The sequence below is a fragment of the Physella acuta genome, unplaced genomic scaffold, assembly GCF_028476545.2.
Source record: "Physella acuta isolate Inbredline_101_S28 unplaced genomic scaffold, ASM2847654v3 ptg001282l, whole genome shotgun sequence".
Lineage (NCBI taxonomy): Eukaryota > Metazoa > Mollusca > Gastropoda > Physidae > Physella > Physella acuta.
In genome coordinates, this window is record NW_026732797.1 from 72,121 (window position 1) to 98,337 (window position 26,217).

The 26,217-nt window shown below is 37.1% G+C and overlaps 1 protein-coding gene and 1 long non-coding RNA gene across 5 annotated transcripts in view; one reads left to right on the plus strand and one right to left on the minus strand.

Annotated features, from left to right (window-relative positions):
- The first annotated feature begins 4,504 nt into the window (after positions 1–4,504).
- Positions 4,505–9,772, plus strand: LOC131957969 (uncharacterized). Its single transcript, XR_009389153.1, has 5 exons — positions 4,505–4,560; positions 4,859–4,932; positions 5,208–5,297; positions 6,936–6,966; positions 9,610–9,772. It is a non-coding gene; the product is annotated as an uncharacterized LOC131957969 (long non-coding RNA).
- Positions 9,773–12,300: 2,528 nt separating this feature from the next.
- The window catches only part of LOC131957966 (low-density lipoprotein receptor-related protein 2), a 93,395-nt gene continuing 79,478 nt past the window's right edge, over positions 12,301–26,217 (minus strand). For all 4 annotated transcript variants that reach the window (XM_059322841.1, XM_059322840.1, XM_059322843.1 and 1 more), the window contains 13 exons: positions 24,845–24,982; positions 24,175–24,306; positions 23,587–23,758; positions 23,332–23,433; positions 22,149–22,274; positions 21,150–21,373; positions 20,095–20,274; positions 19,347–19,472; positions 16,522–16,632; positions 15,781–15,870; positions 15,051–15,138; positions 14,825–14,963; positions 12,301–14,073 (listed from right to left, as the gene is read on the minus strand). In XM_059322841.1, the coding sequence (XP_059178824.1) occupies positions 13,783–14,073; positions 14,825–14,963; positions 15,051–15,138; positions 15,781–15,870; positions 16,522–16,632; positions 19,347–19,472; positions 20,095–20,274; positions 21,150–21,373; positions 22,149–22,274; positions 23,332–23,433; positions 23,587–23,758; positions 24,175–24,306; positions 24,845–24,982 (1,919 nt within the window). In that variant the 3' untranslated portion in view covers positions 12,301–13,782. The remainder of the gene's footprint in view (positions 14,074–14,824; positions 14,964–15,050; positions 15,139–15,780; positions 15,871–16,521; positions 16,633–19,346; positions 19,473–20,094; positions 20,275–21,149; positions 21,374–22,148; positions 22,275–23,331; positions 23,434–23,586; positions 23,759–24,174; positions 24,307–24,844; positions 24,983–26,217) is intronic.

A 26,217-nucleotide genomic window follows, 5' to 3' on the forward strand; every position in this document is an offset into this window, starting at 1 on the left:
GGGAGAATTACAAAGGGGGGGGGGGGGGGAATATGTCTTAAAGTACAAAGTAGACTCGTGGACTTAGCAGCAATTTCAATTACGCTTGCAAACTGGAATTGAAGAAATTAGTACAAACTTTTGAGACGAAGGGGGCAAGTAAAATTTGATTTTGATGTCTACTTATAACGTGTATGCAATTGATAATAAATTAATATGTCACTTTTAATTAATTGTTTTTTATAGTTCTACATGTTTTAGTAATTAATGTTTGTGAATGGGGGCGATTTAATAAGTGTTGCCTCTTGCCTAGGGCGTTAATTAACCTGGCGTCGGCACTGTATAAGGCTTATACACATTTCAACTACCGCTGTTCACTAATCTAACTAAAATAATATTCATTTGCACAGGCATTTTTAATTACTAACTAATTAATCTATTACCTGGAAATTAAATAATTCAAAATTGGTTTTACAACTTACCAAGTGCTAGCTGCCTATTATACAATTCCGATTTACACAAGCTTATATGTCAGTAGCTTTTAGTCTTTTCGTGCAATGTAATAGGTTATACATAAAATATAATTTAAAATATAATGTAAACGGCTGGTTAACAATGTACGATGTGTATGAATGACTCCCGAGACGATAGACAACTCATCTAAGCGTCCTTACAGGCTCGCTGTTCTAAAAGTGCACCCGATAAGGTCTTGCTAAGTCCAGTGGTGTTCAAATCATGTGACTGGGGGGCCATGGGAAAATATTTCTTCACGGTGAGTGTGGGGGGGGGCGTTAATAGATTATCTAGCATAGACATTTGACATTTTTTATATCAAAGGCTGATCTAATATCCATAAACCACCGCAACTGTAAAATATGTTTTCAAGAACCACTATCTTCCTTCAGAACCCCCCCCCCCCCCCATCATAAGCCGCAGGTGTGGACTGGCCCGCCGGTCCACATGCAAAAATCCCGGTGGGCCCACGGGAACTGTGCTGTAATAGTCATATTAGTCTTTGGATTGATTTGTTATTGTGTTGGTACTTCTCCATTGCACTATTTCTATTCGTTAGGGACGTTATGATATCCGTAAAGTATTTTGTGGTTGTCGTGTGATTATAAAAGCAATGAAATGAAAAGACATCTTACATGGAGGAAAAAAATTATAAGAGTGTATGCCCCCTCTTCCCATACAATCAGTGGCGTAGCGAGGTTGGGTGTCACCCGGTGCGGCACTTAATGGTGTCACCCCACAGAGGCGTAGCGACCCTTCCCGGGGACAAACTTTCAAATTTTCTATTTGCACCCCCCCCTCAAACTTTCGATTTGCAACCCCCCCCCTCAAATGTTTCTATATATATTTTGCTATTTTTGCCTTGGTGTCACCCCCCTAAATGGTGTCACCCGGTGCGGTCCGCACCCCCCCCCCCCCGCCCCCCGCCCCTCGCTACGCCTCTGCATACAATAACACACAAAACAATAAATTAGGTACAGTCCCTGGGCATTAACAAACAGACCGACCTCACCCTAACACGCAGTATACAAAAGATCTCCAGAGACTGGTTTGAGAACCCATTTAGATCCCATGAGATGTTCGGGTAAAGCATTCTTTTGTTGGTAGGGTCTGTACAGGGAGATAACTGGACCATCGAAAAGTTTGAATTGTTTTCTCTTGCCCTGACCTTGATTCGAGGCTGAGTAAGAGTAGGCCTACTAAGACTATGTGAATTTATTAAACTATACAAATAGGCTACTAAACAATTTTTTTTTGTCTTGAAAAAATAAGGAATAAGAATGTAACAACAATATCTTATATCTTTATCATATTTATATTTTATATTTAAATTTATTACCAGTTTAAAATGGCGCTTTATGGCATACGAATAAAGAATCTACAATTTCACTATAATTATGCAATGAAATGGTTATCATTCTGTGTGTATTGTCAAGTGGAAAGGCGCGAGTTTGTATCCTGGTTCAAGTCAGTGGAACGTTCCTAAGTCCACCCAGCTCTGATGGGTGCCTAACTCACTTTAGGGGAAGTAAAGGCGGCTGGGCATAGTGTTGACCACACTGTCCTTTCAAGGTCACAGAAACAGGTGAGCTCTACTTCACTTACCCCAGGTTCGAAGAGGGAACCTTACTATGGTAAAATCATCATAAAATAAGTCAAACATATTAAAGATGTTCAATTTAAATAAAGAAGCAAATTGTACAAACTGACTCATATTGTTGAAACTAAACTGCAAGTAATTAAAAAGTTCCCTTTCAAACTTAAAGGTCGACCAGCTAAATCGTAAAGGGAAATAACTTTAACATTCTCTTTTTCAATACCTGATTAGTTTACTACCTGCAATATCAAGGGTTCGTTAAAAATTTATATGAATTTAATTTAGATAAAAATATATTACAGTGACGGTAAATTCTACATCCACTGTTAAGAGTGGAGGGGGGGGGGGGGAGTGAGAAGGGCTCAACATGTGAGGCCACTACACTGTTTCCTGTCTGGACATGCGCACTTCACCGTTTTTGTTTATCAGTTAGAGGGGGTCGTTGATGGTGAAATTTGAACATTCAATGGGACTGAAGTTTGACTGATGAGTGATGAAAGGGGCGGGGGTTGTGGCAATAGCACTTGGAGAAAATGTCTCTATAGTTGGGAAAAAGTACCTTCAAGGAAAAGTTTAAATTTTTCCATATATATATAAGTAAACACACACACACACACATATATATATATATATATATATATATATATATATATATATATATATATATATATATATATATATATATATATATATATATAGGCCTATATATATAAATAATATATATATATATATATATATATATATATATATATATATATATATATATATATATATATATATATATATAAAATTATAGCGCTAAATATTCCCATTATAACAGATAGAATTGTATTTAATGGTGAACTACCTTTAGGATTAAAAGGTTTGTCAAACTCTCAAACACATGAAGTAACATTGTATTACAGCCGCCTATATTTTTTATAGCGGCTGATAGATTAATTGATTTGCCATATATAATGTATCTGTGGTGTGGTGCTAGCATGTCGCCAACATTTCGGTCAAGGTAGGCCAACACCCCGACAACCCCTCACCCAGCACCCCTTCCCCCCTCCTTCTTTTATTGTGTTTCCATTGGTTGACAATAATGGAGAAATAAATACTAAAATACTAAAATACAACTGAATGCGAATGTGAATGCGAATGTTTAAACCAATTAAGAATTATAAATAATACAACCCAGCACTGTGTGGGTTTGCTTATATCAGTATAGTTTAACTGTACACAGGACCGCTATTCAAGAAATAAAAAGTGTTTTGTTTATAATGCTCAGCTTTTTATAAAAGGTAAAAGCTACAATAATTATTTACTGTATGTTGTACGAGTAACAATATACGTTTTTAAAAAAAAATTAAGAAAAATATTTTTTGTAAATATTTAAATTGTATTTTTAAGTAGGGGAAAGATGTAACCAATCGAATGTAGGTTTGTAAACACCTAAAGGGAAACAACTGAAGTTTACAGAAATTTAATTTTAGCAAAAAAAAAATGTCCTGTACAATTTTATGTATCCTTGAGTTTTTTGTCACAGCAATTAGTATAGATGCTGACCATATTAACTGTTTTACTTCAACGATATGAAGAAACGGTATTGTTGTTTTTAGCACATCAATATTGTGTTTGCAAAGTATCACTTAACTCTCTGTTTCACTAGCATCGACAATTATAAGGGGTCGTGGGGTCACATAAAAGCGCTGAATGGACTGAGTGACTTTACCCCAACAATAAATAAATGCATGATAACATTTTTATAAAACCATGTAAGTAACATATAAAACCATGGAAACAACATATAAAAACCATGTATGTAACATATAAAACCATGGAAATAACATATAAAAACCATGTATTTAGCATATAATACCATGGAAACAAGATATAAAAACCATGTATGTAACATACAAAAACCATGTATCTAGCATATAAAACCATGGAAACAAGATATAAAAACTATGTATGTAGCATATAAAACCATGGAAACAACATATAAAAACCAGGTATGTAACATAAAACCATGGAAACAGCATATAAAAACGATGGAATTAACATATAAAACTATGTAACATGAACTATTGAAGTAACATATGAAACCATGGACGTAAAGTATAAAAGCATGGAACTAACACATAAAACCATGGAAGTTGCATAAGGAAACATTAAAAGCGAGGTAAATTAAATTCAGTGGTGTAAAACTCGGATTGTACAATAGAGTGAAGTTTATGATTTTTTTACGTCTGTGATTATGCGTGAATGTAAAACTGCAATCGACCTTTACAGGATAACTAAACATAACGTTAAGTTTGTGACTGTTAGTCACATTGCCAATACGTGTGTAAAAAAAATAAAGATATAATCAATAAAACTAATGAGTTTAAGTTAAACACGTTAAACACGCGCAAATTTAAAAGGTTGTTTTTATAAAATAAGTGGGACACAAGACCAAAAAACTGTTGGTGGTGATTTGAATCTAAACTGTGAGTTTATTATTTGTCGTTTGTATCTCTATATATTTAGTTACAATAATTCCAGCTTTTCATCATCGTCATCATAATTTCCTGTTCATGCCCAAGATACATGCGGTAGATGAAGTAAAATTAATCTGCTTCATAGACCTCGGCATATGAAGGGATAGTATGGTCAACACTAAACCCAAGCGCCTTTGTTTCCTTAACGTAAGTTACGTAACCCACCAGAGCTGGGTGGATTCAGGGACGTTCCACTGTTAGGAACCCGGTAGCCTGGTAACCTACATTTTTCTTTATTCCTCAACAGGTAATATCAATGAAAATCACAGCTTTCTTCCTTTGTGTGCTATGTATTTCACAGCACTTTCATTTATCCGCGAGGTAGGTAGATCAAATCAACACAACTACTATACATTTTTTTTTAAATACAGTACTGGCCTGTGACTTTGAATGTTTAAATATGAATTGGTAATTTCTCTAAGCAACTTTTGGTATATTCAAAACCGATGTCAATTTCGTTTACAACTACGACATAAAAACATGTAGGTTATATAAACTTACATATACATATATATATATATATATATATATATATATATATATATATATATATATATATATATATATATATATGAGATTTCTATTGTTTCCTACAGCTGTGGATGCTCATACTCTGGAGACAATTGCTATTACGGTGGAAAACAATGCTGTAAACAATACACATGTTTTCTTAAAGACCCTGCCAAGTAAAACATACAATTTTCTATCTTTGCTATATGGAACCATTAGAGCAGTATAAACGGATTTCTAAGTGCTCGTATTTTGTCTTTTCAATTAATATAAACGAGCCGACCCGCGTCGTAAAGCCGCTATTTAGTTGTTTTATTTTCTACTCTTCAGTAATTCCTAATTTGTGAATTCGACAGTACCAATGCTGCCACTGAAAATATTTGCTTTAAAACACTATCAGATGGTCGCTTAGGACGTTACTCCCCTCCTTTCCCCCAACCATCCCCCCCCCTTGAAAGCAAACTCCTCCTCGTTACCTCCCCTAAGTTTAAAATCGTTTCAAACTACATTATCTGCCCCTAATATCCGTCACTAAACCCGGCTCTACGATTGTAAACATTTAGCGTGAACCACAGCTCACCAGACTTCCTAGAGAGGAAGAGAGGGGACTGCAAGGCGCGCTTACAGCTTGTTTTCTAACGTCTCCAAGAAGAGAATTATATATATAGATAGATAGATAGACTAAACAACAAAACCTTGGGTGGAGATTTTAAGATATATTAATGAAGAATATATATATATATATATATATATATATATATATATATATATATATATATATATATATATATATATATATATATATATATATAGTGGTGTTGTGGTGCTGGAGTAAGTGCATGTACACAGGTGTAGTTTTGGGTGTAGGTATGGATGTAAGTATGAGTGTGGGTATGAGTATGGGTGTAATAGCAGTTGCAGTTGTAGTTGTGTGTGTAATTTAAGGTTTATGTGTGGGTGTGGGAGTGTTTGTGGATATGGGTCAGGGTGTTGGTAAGAGCTAGGTTTAGGTTTAGGTGTAGATGTAGTGGATGTGTATGAGTGTGGTTGTTCTGATGGGTGTGAGTGTGAATGTGGGTTTGAGCATGGGTGTGGGTGTAGTTTTAGGTGTAGTGGGTGGTGGTGTGGGTGAGGTTGTAGGTTTAGATTTAAGTTTAGGTTTAGGTTTAGGTTTAGGTTTAGGTTTAGGTTTAGGTTTAGGTTTAGGTTTAGGTTTAGGTTTAGGTTTAGGTTTAGGTTTAGGTTTAGGTTTAGGTTTAGGTTTAGGTTTAGGTTTAGGTTTAGGTTTAGGTTTAGGTTTAGGTTTAGGTTTAGGTTTAGGTTTAAGTTTAGGTTTAGGTTTAGGTTTAGGTTTAGGTTTAGGTTTAGGTTTAGGTTTAGGTTTAGGTTTAGGTTTAGGTTTACGTTTACGTTTACGTTTACGTTTACGTTTACGTTTACGTTTACGTTCACGTTCACGTTCACGTTTACGTTTACGTTTATGTGTAGCTGTAGTGGGTGTGTATGAGTGTAGGTGTAGGTGTAGTTGTGGGCGTGGGCGTGGGTGTGGGTGTGGTTATGTGTGTGGGTGAAGGTGAAGGTGTAGTTGTAGTTGTAGGTATAGGAGCAGGTGCAGGTGCATGTATAGGCGCATGTGTAGAAGCATTTGCAGTTGCAGGTGTACCTATAATATTACTTTTTATTATCCTAATCCTTGAGTATATTAATTTGTGAGGTAAATTTAAATAAAAAAGATCGATTAATTTCATAATTAGATATAAATAACATCCATAGATATCGAAATGCGTAGGCCTATATGTTGTATTTCTCAACAGATCTCAAATGGAAGGAATATGCCTGAGTGGGGTAAGATGTATATTCGATACATTTTTTACCTATGTATTTATAAGCGTTTGTATCATGTATATATATATATATATATATATATATATATATATATATATATATATATATATATATATTATGACCAAAGCTCAAAATCGGCCAAAGTAGGAATAAGAAGCTCATTAGCAGATTAATTTAATTTAGTATACCGTAATACTAAATCACACACTTAGTCAAAGTGATGTGTTGATACCATTGTCCATGAAGATGTACTTTAAGGTGAACGTATAGCACATCCTGAATGACATAGTAGTTATGTTTAGATGTGCAGCGGTTCGTTTTGGTACTTGATTGTGCGGTTGTGTCGTGTGTAGCCTATATTCGCAGTCTGCGATGGCGGCGTAGGCGCGACGGTTCGTAGTTGTTTTTTTTCCCCCTCTAACACAATTAAGTATACGTGTCAGCCTGTTTTGTCCCATATAAGCCGTTGATTCCGATCCAATTCAGTTTGTATTTCTTTTTGGATTTGCTTTCATAGCCTTAGTCCAACCAAGAACAAATTACAAGGCAGCAGTTGTTTGATTTTTGGAGTTGTCTCTCCTAGAATAGTTGCTGCTCCCATCTGTCGAGTCTCATCTCCCCCAGTGTTTGAACTCGAGACTTTTCGGTTTAGCAACCATGAGCTTTACCGACTCGACCACGCTGAGGATGATCACCAAGTTGGGGGAAAAAATGAACAATGAAAATTTTAATCTTGGATTGGGGGGGGGGGCTCATTTAACATTTCCCAGGCCCCTTGGATACTACCAATCCACCTTTGCCAACGTGAGCGGTTTAACATGCAGGATGGGGAAACTTCCGGAACATCGATGGCTGGCAGAGGCGTAGCGACCCTTCCCGGCGCCCGGGGACAAATTTTTCGATTTGCACCCCGCCCCCCCCTCAAGATTTCGATTTTCAACCCCCACCCCCCCCCCACAAACTTTCGATTCGCACCCCCACCCCTCAAGATTTCGATTTGCACACCACCCCCGCCTCAAGATTTCGATTTTCAACCCCCCCCCCCCCTCAACCTTTCAATTTATTTTTCCAACCAATTTTGGCGCCCCCTAAGGTCGGCGCCCGGGGACTTATGTCCCCCCCCCGCCCCCTCGCTACGCTAGTTTAGTTTCTAGTTTTAAGAATCCGACCTCGACCTTCATCACAACTGAAAGTGCGCTTCTTTGATCACCGTGACCGCTGTCAGCTACTGGTATTCAGATGCGTACATTTTGTGGTGGAGAAGTGTACACGTGACACCAAGAGTCCACAAACCAGCATCTGCTGCTGACTTATCGTTCTTGTTTTAGTGTTTATTAAGACATGGTTTACAAGCACTTTGCCTTCATTTACGGTTCGTTTGCTTCATTCACAAATTGCTCAAATTGCTTTGACATCATTGCCTCATGATCCAGAAGAATGAGATGAACTACACTATTATTGAAAGATTCGATTAGATATGTCAAAACTGTTGCAATTAGGCAACTTATATCACCTGACGTCATCAGTGCATCAAATATTGGACGGGGTGTCTTCAGGGGATCGAATATTGGCCAGGGATATATATATATATATATATATATATATATATATATATATATATATATATATATATATATCACGTGGGGACGGGGCTGATGCCATTTCGCTAACCATATCTCTAATATATCCTTAAAATATCCCAATCCGTACATTTAATTGACCTGGGTAATGCGCAGGGAATATTTGACAGGGAGGACGGTGTCGGGTACTTAACACAGGGTATGTTATCCGGGGTGGGGGAGGGGGTGATGGGGGAAATTTACTTGAGCTTAATTGACAAGGGAGTGACGTCCTGAGTCCAACCAGCTCTGATGGGTAACTTACTCACGTTAGGTAAAGTAAAAAATGGCTTGGCATAATTCTGGATACATTATCCATTTCGTATGCCGCGGTCATTGAAACTGGTGAACTCTACTTCACCTGTCTCATGGTCAGTCAGGCTCGGGAGAGTACATTTCTGAAATGTGTAATGTCCAGCTCTCGTACAATCGTGTTAGTATAAATGTACACACATGTGTATGTGAATGTGTAAGCGGGTGTGTCAACATATGCCTTTGTATATTGGCCCTGTGTTTACGTGTACATGTATATAATGTAAGTGTAGTCTATATATCGAAATACGTTTATCGAGGGTATAGAGAACAAATGCAGTATGTCCACTTTTTTTGTCTAATCGATGTACATTTATACAAATACTGTCAATAATACAATCTACGCGTGGTCGAGTCGGCAAAGCTCATGGTTGATAAATTCGAAAAACTCTCGAGGTCAACCCCTCTGGCAGATAAGGTTCGATCCCTTCCAACAGTAAAAATTAAGAACGAAGAAGAAGAAACGAGCTACAAGAACACTCATGTACAATGTCAGAAAAGTAGAATGCAAGTATTTTATGAATGTTTAAACATAATATTTTGCACTATTTTAATATTGGAATGAGATTTATAAACTCATTTTTCTCGAGATTATGTTTTTTTGGACACACTACGTTTGTCCTCTAAACCCACGATATGTAGTTGTAAATTATATGTGTAGTTGCGATGTACTTACACAAAGACTTACAGATTTCTTTAAAAATCTAAACAGGAACGAGAATACAAGAAGTGGAAAGCTAAGGGGAGGTAACCGTGTATACTTTTGATATCCTGGTTACTAAAAGAAAATATTCTTGATGCAGCCCTGTATTAAATATTCATCAACAATAATAATAATAGTTGTCATTTTTGTGAATTAATAAATATGATATTAATTTGGATCCTCTTCGTTGTTTGTTGTTAGTGTTGGAAGGGATCCCCTAAAAACAATACGTTTCAACTGGTTATGCGCCATTGAGGCCATTGTCTCCCGATTTTTTAGCCCACTTTTTAGCGCAATTTCCATACTGGCAATTGCGATTATTAATTCGTTATTTCTGGATGGATGGATGGATGGATGGATGTGTGTCCGCAGCTTTAAGACGTATCTCCTCCTCAACGAAGCAATATCGAGGACTAGTTCCAAAAGCAAATATGTTAAGCAAGTTCCGAGGATGATTGTGGGCCAAAAAAAATTCCCGGAATTCCTTCCTGAATTTCCCGGAAAAGCCAAAAAACCTCGAAAAAATGCAGTTTTTGGCCCTTATCTCGGCAACCAGACCACTTAGCGACTTGAAACATTTACCAATCGATTCCTGCCATAATTTAGAAAGTTTTCAAAAATATCCTTTCGTTCGGTCACAAAAAATTAATTAAGGAAATTGCGCTTAAATTGTCACTAGACTTTTTATTAACTTGTTTTTTGGATTTGCTACAAGAAAGCAGCTGTTTGATTTTGGAGTTGTCTCTCCGAGAAGAGTGGCTGTTTGAACTCGAGAATTTTCGGTTTAGCAACCATGAGCTTTACCGACTCGACAACGAAAATCCCTTAATTTGGATAATTATTAAAAATATTTTTTTTTGCTTTGTGTTGTGTTAACGATCGACTGTTTAAGCCAGATATACTTCCTTATTCACACAACAGTTCTAAACAGTAGAAATTTTTTTTTGCGAAAACGGTATTTCTTGCGTGTAACCGCCCCCCCCCCCCCCCCCACCCTCCCACAAGCACGTCTTCAGTCCTCTATACACAAATATGTAGCCTAATTTATATACAAAATTTATACTTTAACCATTGTTCGCTATTTAATTTATGTGCAAAATTTATATTTTAACCATTGTTCGCCTCCCCCCCCCCCTTTCTTCCGGCATTTTTCATGTGCCCCCACGGAGAAAAAAAGTCTGAAAAACAAAATTGGTGTTAAACACAATCAAAGTCTACGTAAACTACCATTTTTATACCACCTACTTACCATTATAAAACAATGATTATCTAACCCTTCCCCTCGTATTATAGAATATGTACACAATCCTAAGCTTCTTACACCACTGCGTACCCCCCCCCCCCCCCCCACCAGACCATTACGCAAACAATAGACGTATTTCATTAAATACCTTTTTTTAAAAGAACGACATTGCGTGTGTTGAGTTTGAACACATCGATTGGTCAAGCATTAAACCAAATTACAATTTAGATAAAGGTTGAAATGAGATGTTAGTCAAGCTGTTAAATGCTTTAAAAAATGTTTTCGTTGACTTGTTCATCGCCTTATCCAACTGGTGAGATGTTTTTTGGGTTAATACGTCCACATAGATACAAGTAGATTTTTGTGTAGACGGCTAGACTGAGGGTGTAGGGTATGTTTGGGCACTATAAAGTTTCCTTTTCGAACCTGTCCATGGGGCAAGTGAAGTAGAGTTCATCTGTTTATGCAACCTCGGCAGATGAAGGGATAGTCAGCACTATGCCCAGCCGTCTTTACTTTCCCTAAAGTGAGTTGGGTACCCATCAGAGCTGGGTGGACTCAGGAATGACTTGAACCCTACTGATTCGAACTTGAGACTTTCGGGTAAGCAGCCCAGCGATCTAGGCCACGCTGCCCCATTGAGTAGACCCTACACATCAGTAATGGCATCGTTCCAGCCAACCGATAGGCTACAACATCGTAAAACATCAGTCATCGTGAGTACACAGTGTGTGCTAACATATGTAGGCCTATTCGTTGGTAAAAAAAAAACCAAAAAGCTTACAATAGTATTGTAACAAATATTTTGATTTCTAATGTTTTAGTCCAACCTGTTCTGGTCCACAATGTAAGCCTATTCGTTGGTTAAAAAAAAACCAAAAAGCTTACAATAGTATTGTAACAAATATTTTGATTTCTAATGTTTTAGTCTAATCTGTAATGGTCCACAATACTGTAAAATTGTTTTCTAATATTATGGTCCACATTATTTAAGTCCATAGTATTGTTACAAATATTTTGACTTCTAATGTTTTAGTCCAAGCTGTTCTGGTCCACAATGTAAGCCTATTCGTTGTTTAAAAAAAACAAAAAAAAATTTACAATAGTATTGTAACAAATATTTTGATTTCTAATGTTTTGGTCCAAACTGTAATGGTCCACAATACTGTAACAATTGTTTTCTAATATTATGGTCCACATTATTTAAGTCCAAAGTATTGTAACAAATATTTTGATTTCTAATGTTTTAGTCCAAACTGTAATGGTCCACAATACTGTAACAATTGTTTTCTAATATTATGGTCCACATTATTTAAGTCCAAAGTATTGTAACAAATATTTTGATTTCTAATGTTTTAGTCCAAGCTGTTATGGTCCACAATACTGTAAAAATTGTTTTGGCTAAATTTTCTGCACGATTCTAGGTCATAGGACAACACACAAAAAGATCACAACAAACCAATTTTCAGTTTTATTCAGCTCAACTTTTTTTATGCGTAAATAACAAGGCAAGTACACTTAGGAGACGTGACACTGTTGCATAATGGGACTCAACCTGCCCCATAATGCACTCTGTCTATTTATTTACATTATGCATCTCAATTTTATAAGTTGTTTTTTTTTTTAATTAATCACTATATTAAAAAAAAATGTGTGGGCTGTTTAAAGAAATTTAAAGATTTAATTTCTTATCCATAACTAAATTACGCAGATGCTTTTGTTAACTTTAAGGCATTTTTCTTTATGAATCTGTATAGAACAAATAAGGAACACTTCATCAGCAATGATGCAAACAAAAATGAATTATCTTAGGTAATAAGATGTTCAAAAAGATGTCACAATGTCATAGCTAAATTATAGAATTAAGAATCAATGTAAGGAAAAAAATTAGCTTTTTGTTAACAGAAAAACAGAAACAGTGAACACAATTTTACATCATTAATTAGATGCATTTCAAAAGTAGAGATAGCCTTATGCATGAACTATGGATATTAGCATATCTTTTAAAATATATTGTCAACAACCCATTGTTTACAATTATTTATTATCAATACATGTTTTTGAAAATTAGAAAGAGAACAAAAACCTAATCCCCTGTTGTTCTTTTGAAACATTTTTTATAAAGAATTTTACAATTACTAAATAAATCGAACTAAATTAAAAGTGAATTTCAATTTAATGAATCAAAATCTGACATCCTTAAATATGTGTGTTTACAGTAACAGCTATAACAAATTAATGAGCATGTACATCAAACTGTTATTCAAAAGCAAATATATATATACCATTACCTCTTACATATCAGCTTAAAAATATATATATATTTTAAACAAATTAAAGCTTTTTTTTATTATTTTTACATAAAGTTATGGTTTTTTAACGTGATATTATAATTAGGGTATTAAAAGCATTAAAAAATCTGCAGCGAGTTATTCAAATATTTGACACAACTTCGTTAAATTGAACACTTGGATATAAGAAAAACATTCAAATATTTACAAAACAGCTGTACTCCTCTTCGTAAGAACAACACTACAACGCAGACAAATGTCCTACACAATCATTTCCTCAAGGAACACACAATACGCTGGAGCTAAGTGAACAATTCCTGTAAGATCACTTTAAACTCATGAAGAAGCTGTTAAAAGTTTAAACTCAATTCAATCCAAATTGTTATGGTCCAGTACATTTGATTGAGTTTAATCAGATAAGATTTCGATGCTTTCTCCATGAAACATTGGTAGACTGTCAGTTTAAGATTTATCCATGGTCAGTTGATTTATAAGTCAGGAAGATTTATCTGTGGTCAGTTGATATATAAGACAGGAAGATTTATCCGTGGTATGTTGATATATAAGACAGGAAGATTTATCCATGGTCAGTTGATAGATCAGACAGGAAGATTTATCCGTGGTCAGTTGATATATAAGACAGGAAGATTACAGCTCCCCCGGCTTGACCAGCCCAGCCATGTCTCGTTCATCATCGTCAGTGTTGGGGTCCAGTGCCCTGGGTGGGAATCTGAAATCTTTGGGCTGTGGGGGTGAGGACTGTGGGGGTGAGGACTGTGGGGGGGGGATCTTCCCTGCCGAGCCTCTGACTGTGTCCCCAGGGTCTGTGCTGGACTCGTAGTGAGGCCCATGGAAGGGGAGGATGATGGACTCCACGGGTTGGCCGTGAAGGTTGTCGTACACAGGGTTGGTGAAGTTGTTGGGGCTGTCATCTGACGTCTGGGGAGAGAGGGATGGCATTTTTAACAAGTAAGTTTTAAAAGATTAACCTAAATTATTTAACACTATCATCTAAGGAAAAAAGGGTCTATTTTTTCAAGTAAATTTTAAAACACAAAACATTAGTACTTCTATAGAGAGAGTGAGTAGTTCTTAAAAGCTTAATGATTTGCCTTTTACAAAGGAAGAAAGGAAAAAACTTAGTTATTTCTAGGGAGAACACAGGGAAATGTCATGGTCTATATAAAATATGTTTGACATCCATACTAAGACGTAAAGCAAAAGATAAATGATTTGAAAATCCTTTTAAATATAAATATAATTTGTGAATTCCATCTTAATTGACGCACCATTACCTATAAGATTTAGCTTAAATAAAACATTTTTCATTTATCATTGCAAATTTCAATTTATAAAAACTTTCTTATGCTCTGTGTATACCAATAACTAAACATAAAATACATTTTCTGACTTGACTGCCCAGTTAGTTTTTGAAATACCATACAAAGTTTAACAGATGCAATATTTAATGTCATACAATGGGAATGTATGGTTTATTCCATACTCAGTCTATCAACATTTATATTAGTAGTAAATTGAAAAGATCTGAACAAATGTACGAATAGTTTTTCTCTTAGTCAACTTCAGCGTGGAATTTGTTTAAAAACAAAATGCCTTTTTACATTGGGTTACCCACATTAAATTTTTAAAGTTAATTTTCCCCAACAAGAAATGAGACAAATATACTTACAGATTCCATATAGGTTGGATCTTGGTTGTTATAAGTCATCTCAGGCACGCCCAGTTTGACCTTCCCCCCCTCTCTGAATGAAACAGTTGGCGAGGAGGGTTTGGACTTGGAAATCAGTTTTTTGAAGTTGAAGTCAACTCTTCAAAATAAAAAAGTGGTGAAAATTTGGTTTGGATCTTGAGAGTAGAGTTTTATTTAGGGTAGCTATAACATTATGGTGACTTACCCTCTACGTTTCAAGACAATGACAACGATGACTATAATCAGGATAGTGATGACGCCAACCACAATAGGAACAATTATTGCGATGTGATCTATGTATAAAAACAAAAGTTCATTAAACATCAATTAAAATTTTTAAAAATCGCTAATAGTGAACCCAATTTTATCAGTACCATCTCATAATTTGGGACTAAAATCCTAGGTAATTTTGTAGTGTGTTTTACTATAATCACTCACCTAGAAATAGTTCCAAACTGTCAGTTTATGAGTGTTAGGGTGAGTGAAATAAATTGTAATAAAATGCCAGATGGCAATGCCAAGAACATTTGACTGCAAGACTGACCTCTACTCACCCCATACCACAACACAGACCCCCAACACTGACCCCAACACTGACCCAAACACTGATCCCCAAACACTGACCCCAACACTGACCCAAACACTGACCCAAACACTGATCCCCAAACACTGACCCCAACACTGACCCAAACACTGACCCAACACTGACCCAACACTGACCCCAAACATTGACCCCAAACACACTGACCCCAAACACACTGACCCCAAACACTGACCCCAACACTGACCCAAACACTGACCCCAAACATTGACCCCAAACACTGACCCAACACTGACCCCAACACTGAACCCAACACTGACCCCAACACTGACCCCCAACACAACCCCAACACTGACTACCTCACCCACCTGGTACCACCCCCACCTTTACTCACCTTCCTCTGTTGTCCCCTCCTCCCCCTTATGTTCATGTGGTGATGGTGTCACACCTTCATCATTGTACTCACACAGCTCACCTGTGTAGCCTGTCACATTCACAAGGCAGATCAATGATTACATTAGTTTCACAATTACATCAGCAAGGCAGATTAATGATTACATAAGTTTCACAATTACGTCAGCAAGGCAGGTTACTGATTACATACGTTTCATAATTACATCAACAAGGCAGATTTCACAATCACAACAAGGGAGATTAATGATTACATTAGTTTTACAGTCACAAAAAGGGAGATCAACAATTACATTAGTTTCACAATCACAAGACTGATTAATGTTTACATTAGTCTCACAATTACAATAACAAATCAGATTAACAATTACATTAGTTCTATACACATCAATGAGAATATGGTTCAGCTAAGTAAATTTTGTTTTTGTAGACAAATTTCCTGAGGCTGATTTACACTCAGTGATTAGTCTGGCACTGTATGGTCATGGCTCTATTACCCCAGGTCAATTACAGGAACTCTAACCTATCTCTATTTAAAGGGGTAATATCCTGTTGTTTTTGGTTTTTGGGGAGGGGGAGTGAAAGAGATAATGTTTAAGGGAGGGGGGGGGGGGATGACCTGGGGATAATATTTGGAGGAGGGCAAGAATGATCAAATTGACAGGGGGTTAAATCCTGCTCATACAGGTACAATTAATTATGAATAATAAAACTCATTGACTACCTGCTGGGCATTTACAAGACACGACAACTTCATTCTCATTCACTTCACAGATGCCATTGTTCTGACATTTACATTCCTCTTTAGGCAGTGGCCTCTTTGGTTCAGTGAAAGCTATGGAATTGAGAAAAAAAAAACAGATTTTTCAAATGTCTTACAGTCTAGTTCAACCAGTCAGCTGTCTGATTCTTTATTGGCATTGGATGTCATGGTTGGTGGATAGAACACACAAGTGTAAACATGTAAGTCTCATGTTCAAGTTCTGGTCTTGAGTTTTTATCTGACTCGCATCAGGTTTACAGAAACAGGTGAACTCTATTTCTAATTCTCTTTTGACCATCATGGTTCAAAAGCATAATTTAACTTTTTTTTTTACTTCACTGTTTCATCCTAGTAATGAAGATTAATATTTGTTAAAAACTATGAACTTCTGGCAGTTATATCACTGATAGGTCATTCCAGTATCAAATCAAAGTGTTTTTATCTGCCACTACTGTTGTCTCAAGTCAGGTGTTAGAGCACTTGTCTGATAACCCAATGGTCTTGAGTTCAGATGTGTATGTGAGAACCAAAGCACAGAAGCAACTGATACACAATAATTAAACCATTCTCTAAGCCAGTTAGTCCAAGTTTGCTGTGTTGAGGCCTGCCTGGATAATATGATGTGAGAACCAAAGGACAGAAGCAACTGATCCACAATAATTAAACCATTCTCTAAGCCAGTTAGTCCAAGTTTGCTGTGTTGAGGCCTGCCTGGATAATATGATGTGAGAACCAAAGGACAGAAGCAACTGATCCACAATAATTAAACCATTCTCTAAGCCAGTTAGTCCAAGTTTGCTGTGTTGAGGCCTGCCTGGATAATATGATGTGAGAACCAAAGGACAGAAGCAACTGATCCACAATAATTAAACCATTCTCTTAGCCAGTTAGTCCAAGTTTGCTGTGTTGAGGCCTGCCTGGATAATGTGATGTGAGAACCAAAGGACAGAAGCAACTGATACACAATAATTAAACCATTCTCTAAGCCAGTTAGTCCAAGTTTGCTGTGTTGAGGCCTGCCTGGATAATATGATGTGAGAACCAAAGGACAGAAGCAACTGATCCACAATAATTAAACCATTCTCTAAGCCAGTTAGTCCAAGTTTGCTGTGTTGAGGCCTGCCTGGATAATATGATGTGAGAACCAAAGGACAGAAGCAACTGATCCACAATAATTAAACCATTCTCTAAGCCAGTTAGTCCAAGTTTGCTGTGTTGAGGCCTGCCTGGATAATGTGATGTGAGAACCAAAGGACAGAAGCAACTGATACACAATAATTAAACCATTCTCTAAGCCAGTTAGTCCAAGTTTGCTGTGTTGAGGCCTGCCTGGATAATATGATGTGAGAACCAAAGGACAGAAGCAACTGATCCACAATAATTAAACCATTCTCTAAGCCAGTTAGTCCAAGTTTGCTGTGTTGAGGCCTGCCTGGATAATATGATGTGAGAACCAAAGGACAGAAGCAACTGATCCACAATAATTAAACCATTCTCTAAGCCAGTTAGTCCAAGTTTGCTGTGTTGAGGCCTGCCTGGATAATGTGATGTGAGAACCAAAGGACAGAAGCAACTGATCCACAATAATTAAACCATTCTCTAAGCCAGTTAGTCCAAGTTTGCTGTGTTGAGGCCTGCCTGGATAATATGATGTGAGAACCAAAGGACAGAAGCAACTGATACACAATAATTAAACCATTCTCTAAGCCAGTTAGTCCAAGTTTGCTGTGTTGAGGCCTGCCTGGATAATATGATGTGAGAACCAAAGGACAGAAGCAACTGATCCACAATAATTAAACCATTGTCTAAGCCAGTTAGTCCAAGTTTGCTGTGTTGAGGCCTGCCTGGATAATGTGATGTGGGAACCAAAGGACAGAAGCAACTGATACACAATAATTAAACCATTCTCTAAGCCAGTTAGTCCAAGTTTGCTGTGTTGAGGCCTGCCTGGATAATATGATGTGAGAACCAAAGGACAGAAGCAACTGATCCACAATAATTAAACCATTCTCTAAGCCAGTTAGTCCAAGTTTGCTGTGTTGAGGCCTGCCTGGATAATATGATGTGAGAACCAAAGGACAGAAGCAACTGATCCACAATAATTAAACCATTGTCTAAGCCAGTTAGTCCAAGTTTGCTGTGTTGAGGCCTGCCTGGATAATGTGATGTGAGAACCAAAGGACAGAAGCAACTGATCCACAATAATTAAACCATTCTCTAAGCCAGTTAGTCCAAGTTTGCTGTGTTGAGGCCTGCCTGGATAATATGATGTGAGAACCAAAGGACAGAAGCAACTGATCCACAATAATTAAACCATTGTCTAAGCCAGTTAGTCCAAGTTTGCTGTGTTGAGGCCTGCCTGGATAATATGATGTGAGAACCAAAGGACAGAAGCAACTGATCCACAATAATTAAACCATTCTCTAAGCCAGTTAGTCCAAGTTTGCTGTGTTGAGGCCTGCCTGGATAATATGATGTGAGAACCAAAGGACAGAAGCAACTGATCCACAATAATTAAACCATTGTCTAAGCCAGTTAGTCCAAGTTTGCTGTGTTGAGGCCAGCCTGGATAATGTGAGACACCTCCACACTCAGTGATGTCCATAAAGAAAAAAGTATTGTACAGGTACCAAAATTTAAATAACTGAAGTAGATCTAGTTGTACCTTTTACTATTGTACAGGTACCAAAATTTAAATAACTGAAGTAGATCTAGTTGTACCTTTAAGTATTGTACAGGTACCAAAATTTAAATAACTGAGGTAGATCTAGTACTCATGTACTCACCTGCATCACAAGCAGTGTCGTTGGTGTCAGGTAAGAAGCTCGTCCCCTCAGGGCAGGCACACCTGGCCCCACCAGGTACAGTTAGACACAGGTGAGAGCAGGTCAGGTTTTTACAGCCTGACTTGACTGGGAAGACAAGTTTCCAGGGTTAGCAAAAAAAAAAATAAGTCCATAAAATTGTAGTTTATGATATTCAAAATTTGGAAACTGAAAGTGTTTGAAAGTGAAAGGAGTGCCAATAATTATAACTTAACGCGAGATGGCTGTCTTTTTTTGGGGTCAATGGAGGAGGGGGTTAAACCCCATCCCTCAGCTTATGCCATTGTCTGAACGTGATCAGTCAAGAGAGAGATGGGAGAAGCAGGATTTTCATTGAAGTTTGGGAATTACATGGTCGGGTGGCAGAGCTTACAACTGCTAACCCAAAGCCTTGAGTTTGAATCTTGGATTGAGTCTGTAGAATGTCCAACAGTCTACCCAGCTGTGATGTGTACCTGACCCTCGTTAGGGAAACTAAGACGGCTGGGTAAAGTGTTGACCACAATCTCTAGCTTTAAGCCAAGGCCATTGAAACAGTTGAACTCTACTTCATCTGCCCCCCATGTGTCTTGGGACATGAATGGAAAAAAAAATAGTATGATGAAGAATATAAAGTTCAGTAAAATGTAATCTGTATACGCTTGAAAGCCACTAAATATAAAGAAAAGAAAACAAAATACAGCCAAATGTCTACTAAAACAAATCTCACTGGATATGTTGTATCTGTTGATGTGGAAGACTTTGAGATTCTTGGGTAGCTGCAGGCCTGTCTGGATGGTCCTGTTCTTCTCCCTGCCAAACTTGTCCATGCTAGCCAACTGACCAAGGCTCTCAGACAGCCAGTACATCTGGCCTTCAAATAGGTCAATGGACACTGGGTTGTAGGCAGCTAAAAATAGAATAAGGGGACAGCAGTCAGATAAAAAAAAAATGTTACATCACACAACTTGGCTGTGTGTGGGTGGTGGGAGGGGTGAGGGAGAAGGGACTGTTCAATATAGGGGATAAATATGGTCCTGTGCCAGTTACTGCAACAAGCTTGGGCAAAAACTCATTGGGATTTAAGTTAGCAAGTGGACTTATTTCGATAAATACAGGTACACTAATACATCAAATTTCATTGGACCCAGGTCTAGCAGTAACAATAACTCTCTCTCTGAGCCATCTTGTTTCATGGACAACAAACCCACCTCTAGTAGTAACAACAAACCAGAGGCGTAGCGAAGGGGGGGCGGGGGGGGGGGGGGGGTACAAATGTCCCCGGGCGTCGACCTTTGGGGGTGCCAAAATGGGTTTGAAAAACAAATTAAAGTCTCATTTTAGCTGCATTTTTTCATTATAAATATAAAAAATATAGGGGGGGGGGTGGAAATTGAAAGTTTGAGGGGGGTGCAAATTGAAAGGTTGCTCCCGAGGGTGAGGGGGGCGCCAAATTGACAGTTTGTCCCCGGGCGCCGGGATGGGTCGCTACGCCTCTGCAACAAACCCACCTCTAGTAGTAACAACAAGCCCACCTCTAGTAGTAAAAACAAGCCCACCTCTAGTAGTAGCAACAAGCCCACCTCTAGTAGTAACAAGCCCACCCCTAGTAGTAACAACAAGCCCACCTCTAGTAGTAACAACAATCCCAACTCTAGTAGTAACAACAAACCCAACTCTAGTAGTAACAACAAACCCACCTCCAACAATAAAACTTACCTCTCTCAACAAACCAAACTTAACTCATAGACAACAAACAAGCCCCTCACTAGCAGTACAACTTACCTCTAGCAGTAACAATAACTCTATCAGAACCATCAGGTTTCATGGACTCGATCAGATTCTCTTTACTGTCACACCAGTAGACTCTACCCCCCATGTAGAAGTCTATAGCCAGGCCTGATGGGTAGCCCAGTTTAGTGTCCACTAGCACAGCTCTGTTTTCACCATTCATCCACGCCCTCTCTATACGAGGCTGGAGGACATCCGCATCCGTCCAGTACATGTAGCTGAGGGGGAACATTTTTGGTGGGGTTTAAAGGGTTAAATAGTCTAGTACATGTAGCTGAGAGAAATATTTTTGGTGGGGTTTAAAGGGTTAAATGGTCTAGTACATGTAGCTGAGAGAAATATTTTTGGTGGGGTTTAAAGGGTTAAATGGTCTAGTACATGTAGCTGAGAGAAATATTTTTGGTGGGGTTTAAAGGGTTAAATGGTCTAGTACATGTAGCTGAGAAAAAGTTTTTTGTTGAGAGCTAATGGACTGAGGGACATTCTATGGACTTGAACCCAGATTCAAATTTGAAACTTTCGGGGTTAGCAGTCATATGCTCTACCATTTGACCACTCTATCACATAATATTGTCATTTGCAATAGCACAGATTACTTTTAAATTAATTTAAAATAACTTCATACTTTTACATGAAAACCTTCACGGCATAGTAAGTTCTTGTCAAACAAAATTGTTGCAAAAATAGAAAAAACACTGACTATATTTATATTGAAAAGGGCATCTTTATAAAATGGAAGTAACATATCCTCAACCTTAACCCTTGCCCAAATCCTAACCTTTTAACACTAGCTCTACTAAAGAAAACATCATTCTAAATCAAGATTTGTGAGTGTAAAAAAACAACAGCTATGCAATTTGTTTAGTGTGTGCTTTCTTTATTTTTGTATACAGTCCCTACACACTGCAGTTGGGCTAGGAAATAAAAATGCTGGATAAATTATGGAACAATGTTCTTTATTTAGATATTTCACAAGCACTACAATTGACCTACCCCAAACCTGGATGTACAGCAATGGCCAAAGGATATTTCAAATTTTTGATCAGAGTCAGCTGATAGTGTCCGTCTTCGTTCACCACAGATATTTTCTTGCTCTCATAGTCTGTCCAGTAGATATTCCTGGTGTAGATGACAAGGCAAAATTAAGTAAAAATAGATTAACCACAGATATTTTATTTCTCACATAGTCCAGTAGATATTCCTTTATAGACAGGACAGATATACATAAAAATAATTTAACAGTTTAAGTTGTATTCTTTAGGATAGTATTATTATTGTTTCTTTCTCTCAATCATCATCTAATAATCTATCCTAATTCAGGAAAAAAGATATCTTCTCATAGTTGGTATTATTATAGAATGAAAAACAGAAATGGGGGTCTATGTAATATCAATAAAGGCAATGCAACACTTCAAATAATGAAATATTCATGCATTTTAATTACAGATTTAATCAAACTAATTAGGAAATTTAAAAATGTGTTTTTTTCAGTTGAAACTGAATTCAAACAGGTCTATTTCACTGCAATAAAATAAAAGTGGAGTTAACACCTGTTTATGTCATTGTATGAATATGTATAAGTTATAGCAAAAATCATTATTAAATTTATTTGACTGCCCTTTCCAAGCAAGATCAAACCAGCCTTCAACATACTCCCCTTCACTTGTTCAAACTAGTAGCCACATAGAGAAGAATTTACTTCCACACATGATAAAGACTATCTGAATCACTTCAAGGCCAGTTAATGGTTATCCCACACACTACAGTTTCTTCTATGGGATTTTGGTGATGCAAGTTCATTTAGTATTCTGATTATTTATTTTTTATGTATCCATTGATTAAGGAAACCAGGGACTCTGTGGTCTAGAGGGAGAGAATGTGTTTGCTAACCCAAAATTCTCTAGTTCAGACCCATGGTCACATGAGGCTCTTTAGGGACAGCAACCTATCTAGCAGAGACAAACTCCAAAATCAAACAACTGCTGCCTTGTACATGATCATCTTATAATAGCTATGGGTGCTAATCCAGAAAGAAAAGCAGGCTGAAGTCAAGAGTCAACTAGCCAAATTTGTTTTTGGTGCATACATGTTGACATGTAATATTTTATCAGATGAGCTCCACTCAAACATTAAAATCTAGTACAAAGAAGAATATCCAGATATAAAAAAAATTTACTTGGCTGCCCAATCTAGGCTGAGACCCCCAGGGTGGCTGGAGCCATAGATCTCCAGATCCTGAGCCACAGCTTTCTTCTTCTCATCTTTGGGCACAGAGGCTCTGTAAGGGATGAAAGGAGAATTTTTAAAAGTCTAATTCTATTATCCAAAACATCAAAATTTTATCAAGTAAATCAAAGGCCATTTCTTGTCTCATGTGGATGATTAACAACAAAAAATGTTTTTAAAGATTTTAAAATAAAACAAAACTGACCTGAAGATCTTGCCCTGGTTTGTGTCTGACCAGTAGACTAGCCGGCGGTCAGCGTCAATGTCAATGCCAGCTGACCGCACCCCAGAGATGACTTCAGTAGCATAATCTTTGCTCTTGGTGCGATACTGGCGGATCTCATCTCCCATGGTGAATAATATAACATAGGTGCTCTCTATGGGCAAGTTGTATAGTTAAAATATAAGCCACAGTTGTGCCATACTACAAAATAATTTAACATAGATTATATGTGAACTATACAGGCTATAGAATTGTCAGACCATAGAATATAGACATAAGTACTATAGCTTCCGAGACAAATAAAAGTTTTGAAAATACTATTTTCATAACATCCCTTTATAATAGATAATTTATTGAGCAAATAATACATATTGCAAAACTTCTTTTAGGAGAATTAACAATCATTTTTAAAAGATACAAGCTTTAACAAAATAATATTACATGATGTGTTCAAATTAAAAAAATTATGAAAAACAGTACTGCATCCGAAACTTGCTGAAGTGATTTATGAAATAATAAATTTGGCTTCTTAGAACTGAAACAAACAAAAACCTGGCCAACAGAACAAACCTTCAGATCTACACTCCTGTCCTTTGTTCTGCGGATCAAGAAACCCTTTGTGACATTTACACTTGTGTGAGCCCTTCACATTGAGACAGTCTTGAGGGCAGTGGTTGCCCCAGCTTTCACATTCATTCACATCTGATGATGAGATAATGAGGTATAGTTTTTTATCTCACATTCACATCTGATGATGAGATAATGAGTTATAGTTTTTTTTATCTCACATTACATATGGTGATGAGATAATGAGGTATAGGTTTTTTTTATCTCACATTACAGCTGATGATGAGATAAATAGGTATAGTTTTTATCTCACATTACATATGATAAGATAATTTTTTATCTCACATCACATCTGATGATGAGATAAGGTATAGTTTTTATCTCACATTACAGTAATTACTTATTTTAGTATAGTTTTAATGTCACATTATATCTGATAATAAGATAATTAGGTATGCCTATAGTTTTTTATGTCACATTAAATATGATAGTATAGTTTTTAATGTAACATTACATCTGATATTAAGATAATGAGGTCTAGTTTTTGATAATGAGGTCTAGTTTTTAATGTCACATTCCATCTGATGATAAAGGGCCTAGGTATATCACTCATAAAAACAAATATGTGACCACATCTAATTAACTAGCACTTGTATAAAAAAAATGTGTTTACCTTCACATTCCTTCTTGTTGCCCTGGGCAACACGGAAGCCAGTAGCACAGGAACAGTAGTAGGAGTCAAGGGACAGGTCAGTACAGTTGTGTTCACAGCCTCCATTGTTGTCATCACACTTCAGGCCAGTGGCTTTGTCTGAAACAACATTTCAACAAACTCAGTTCTACACTTTGGTGGTATTTACAGGTGGCTTTGTCTGAAACAACATTTCAACAAACTTAGTTCTACACTTTGGTGGTATTACAGGTGGCTTTGTCTGAAACAACATTTCAACAAACTTAGTTCTACACTTTGGTGGTATTACAGGTGGCTTTGTCTGAAACAACATTTCAACAAACTTAGTTCTACACTTTGGTGGTATTTAAAGGTGGCTTTGTCTGAAACAACATTTCAACAAACTTAGTTCTACACTTTGGTGGTATTTACAGGTGGCTTTGTCTGAAACAACATTTCAACAAACTTAGTTCTACACTTTGGTGGTATTTACAGGTGGCTTTGTCTGAAACAACATTTCAACAAACTTAGTTCTACACTTTGGTGGTATTACAGGTGGCTTTGTCTGAAACAACATTTCAACAAACTTAGTTCTACACTTTGGTGGTATTACAGGTGGCTTTGTCTGAAACAACATTTCAACAAACTTAGTTCTACACTTTGGTGGTATTTACAGGTGGCTTTGTCTGAAACAACATTTCAACAAACTTAGTTCTACACTTTGGTGGTATTTACAGGTGGCTTTGTCTGAAACAACATTTCAACAAACTTAGTTCTACACTTTGGTGGTATTTACAGGTGGCTTTGTCTGAAACAACATTTCAACAAACTTAGTTCTACACTTTGGTGGTATTTACAGGTGGCTTTGTCTGAAACAACATTTCAACAAACTTAGTTCTGCACCTTGTTGGTATTAAAAATAGTTTAAGAATTTTTTAAAATAAATATTCGTTAGCATATTAATTGGCATGCTGGAGGGGATGGCGTGAAATAGTCAAGCACACTACTGCTAACTAAAAAGTCTCAAGTTTGATTCCCATACTCAAGTCTGTATGACATTCCAGAGTCTACCCAGCTCTGTTGGGTACCTTATTGGAATTGGGGAATATAGTGTGGTCGCCACTTTGCCCAGCCACCTTCACTACTTTCCCTAATGTGAGTTGGTACCCATCAGACCTGGGTGGACTCACGTCTCAGGGACATTCTAATGACCGGAACCTGGAATTTAACTTATAGACCTTGGTTTAGCAGTTTAACAGACTTGATTATCCTAATACTTTTACTAATCTTATCCCTGACTATGTTTGGAGATGATTATTAATAGAAATCAATTTGTTTATATATCGGAGATCTTGACCTTCAATTTAACTTAGTTT